At 38.9% G+C, this 1,036-nt stretch overlaps 1 protein-coding gene across 1 annotated transcript in view; it reads left to right on the forward strand.

The window, feature by feature from the left end:
• The first annotated feature begins 330 nt into the window (after nt 1-330).
• Nucleotides 331-1,036, forward strand: part of LOC116540781 (zinc finger protein 28-like) — a 22,251-nt gene continuing 21,545 nt past the window's right edge. The window contains exons 1-2 of the mRNA XM_032264522.1: nt 331-364; nt 900-1,007. Of these exons, the coding sequence (XP_032120413.1) occupies nt 331-364; nt 900-1,007 (142 nt within the window). The remainder of the gene's footprint in view (nt 365-899; nt 1,008-1,036) is intronic.

The raw sequence follows: 1,036 nt of genomic DNA on the forward strand, positions 1-1,036 counted from the left end.
AAAAAAAAAAAAAAAAAAAAAAAAAGAGACTTCCACAGTAGCTTACATGATTTTAAAATTTATTATGGAGAAGTACAATAAAAAGCAACTATACAGAAAAAATGTTAAAAATACCTAATGTGGATTTCTCCTAACAGAGCCTGGGATCAAATCCATACTTATTTTCTTTTTCATTTCATGTGAAGGTGATAACTCACTGCTCCATAATGTTTTGTTGAAATGTATTTTTCATTTTAGGGACACTTGACTTTCAGGGATGTGGCTATACAATTCTCTTTGGCAGAGTGGAAATGCCTGACCCCTGCGCAGAGGGCTTTATACAGGGAAGTGATGTTGGAGAACTACAGGAACCTGGAGTCTGTGGGTGAGGAAAATGTCCCTCCAGACACGAGGAATCTGCCCTTGTCTATCTTGGCTCTTCCTGGTTTGTATTCTCTATTGTGATTTTGCCCCATATATACTTTTGATGTACATGTCATTGATGTCTGCAGTGATGACTTTTTTATGGGGCATGAATAGCTTCTTAGGGACTCTCCTGTGTAGTGGCTTTACATAAAAACAGAAAATTCATGAACACGTGGACTAATAGAGTTGAACATCATTCTGCTCTAGTCAGAGATGCCCCTGGAGGCCCTAAGCAGAATTGTCTGCACGGTCCAGGATAAGAGATAGAAAGCATGACACTGACAAGTGTTTCCAGCTGTGGTTCTGACTGTTTCTTTGTTTTTGAGACAGTCTCCCTCTGTTGCCCAGGCTGGAGTACACTGTCATGATCTCAGCTCTGCATCCTCCACCTCTTGGGTTCAAGCAATTCTCTTACCTCAGCCTCTCAACCGAACTGGAATTACAGGCACATGCCACCATACCTGGCTCATTTTTGTATTTTTAGTAGAAATAAGGTATCACCATTTTGACTGTGGCAAAACCTTCAGTCAGAAATCACCTTTTGTATACCATTGTAGACTTCATACTGGAGAGAAACTACAAATGTGAAGAATGTGACAAAGTTTTTTTTTTTTTTTTTTTTTTTTTTTTG

This window comes from Sapajus apella, unplaced genomic scaffold (assembly GCF_009761245.1).
Source record: "Sapajus apella isolate SASKATOON/1434 unplaced genomic scaffold, GSC_monkey_1.0 scaffold144, whole genome shotgun sequence".
In the NCBI taxonomy this organism is placed as follows: Eukaryota; Metazoa; Chordata; class Mammalia; order Primates; family Cebidae; genus Sapajus; species Sapajus apella.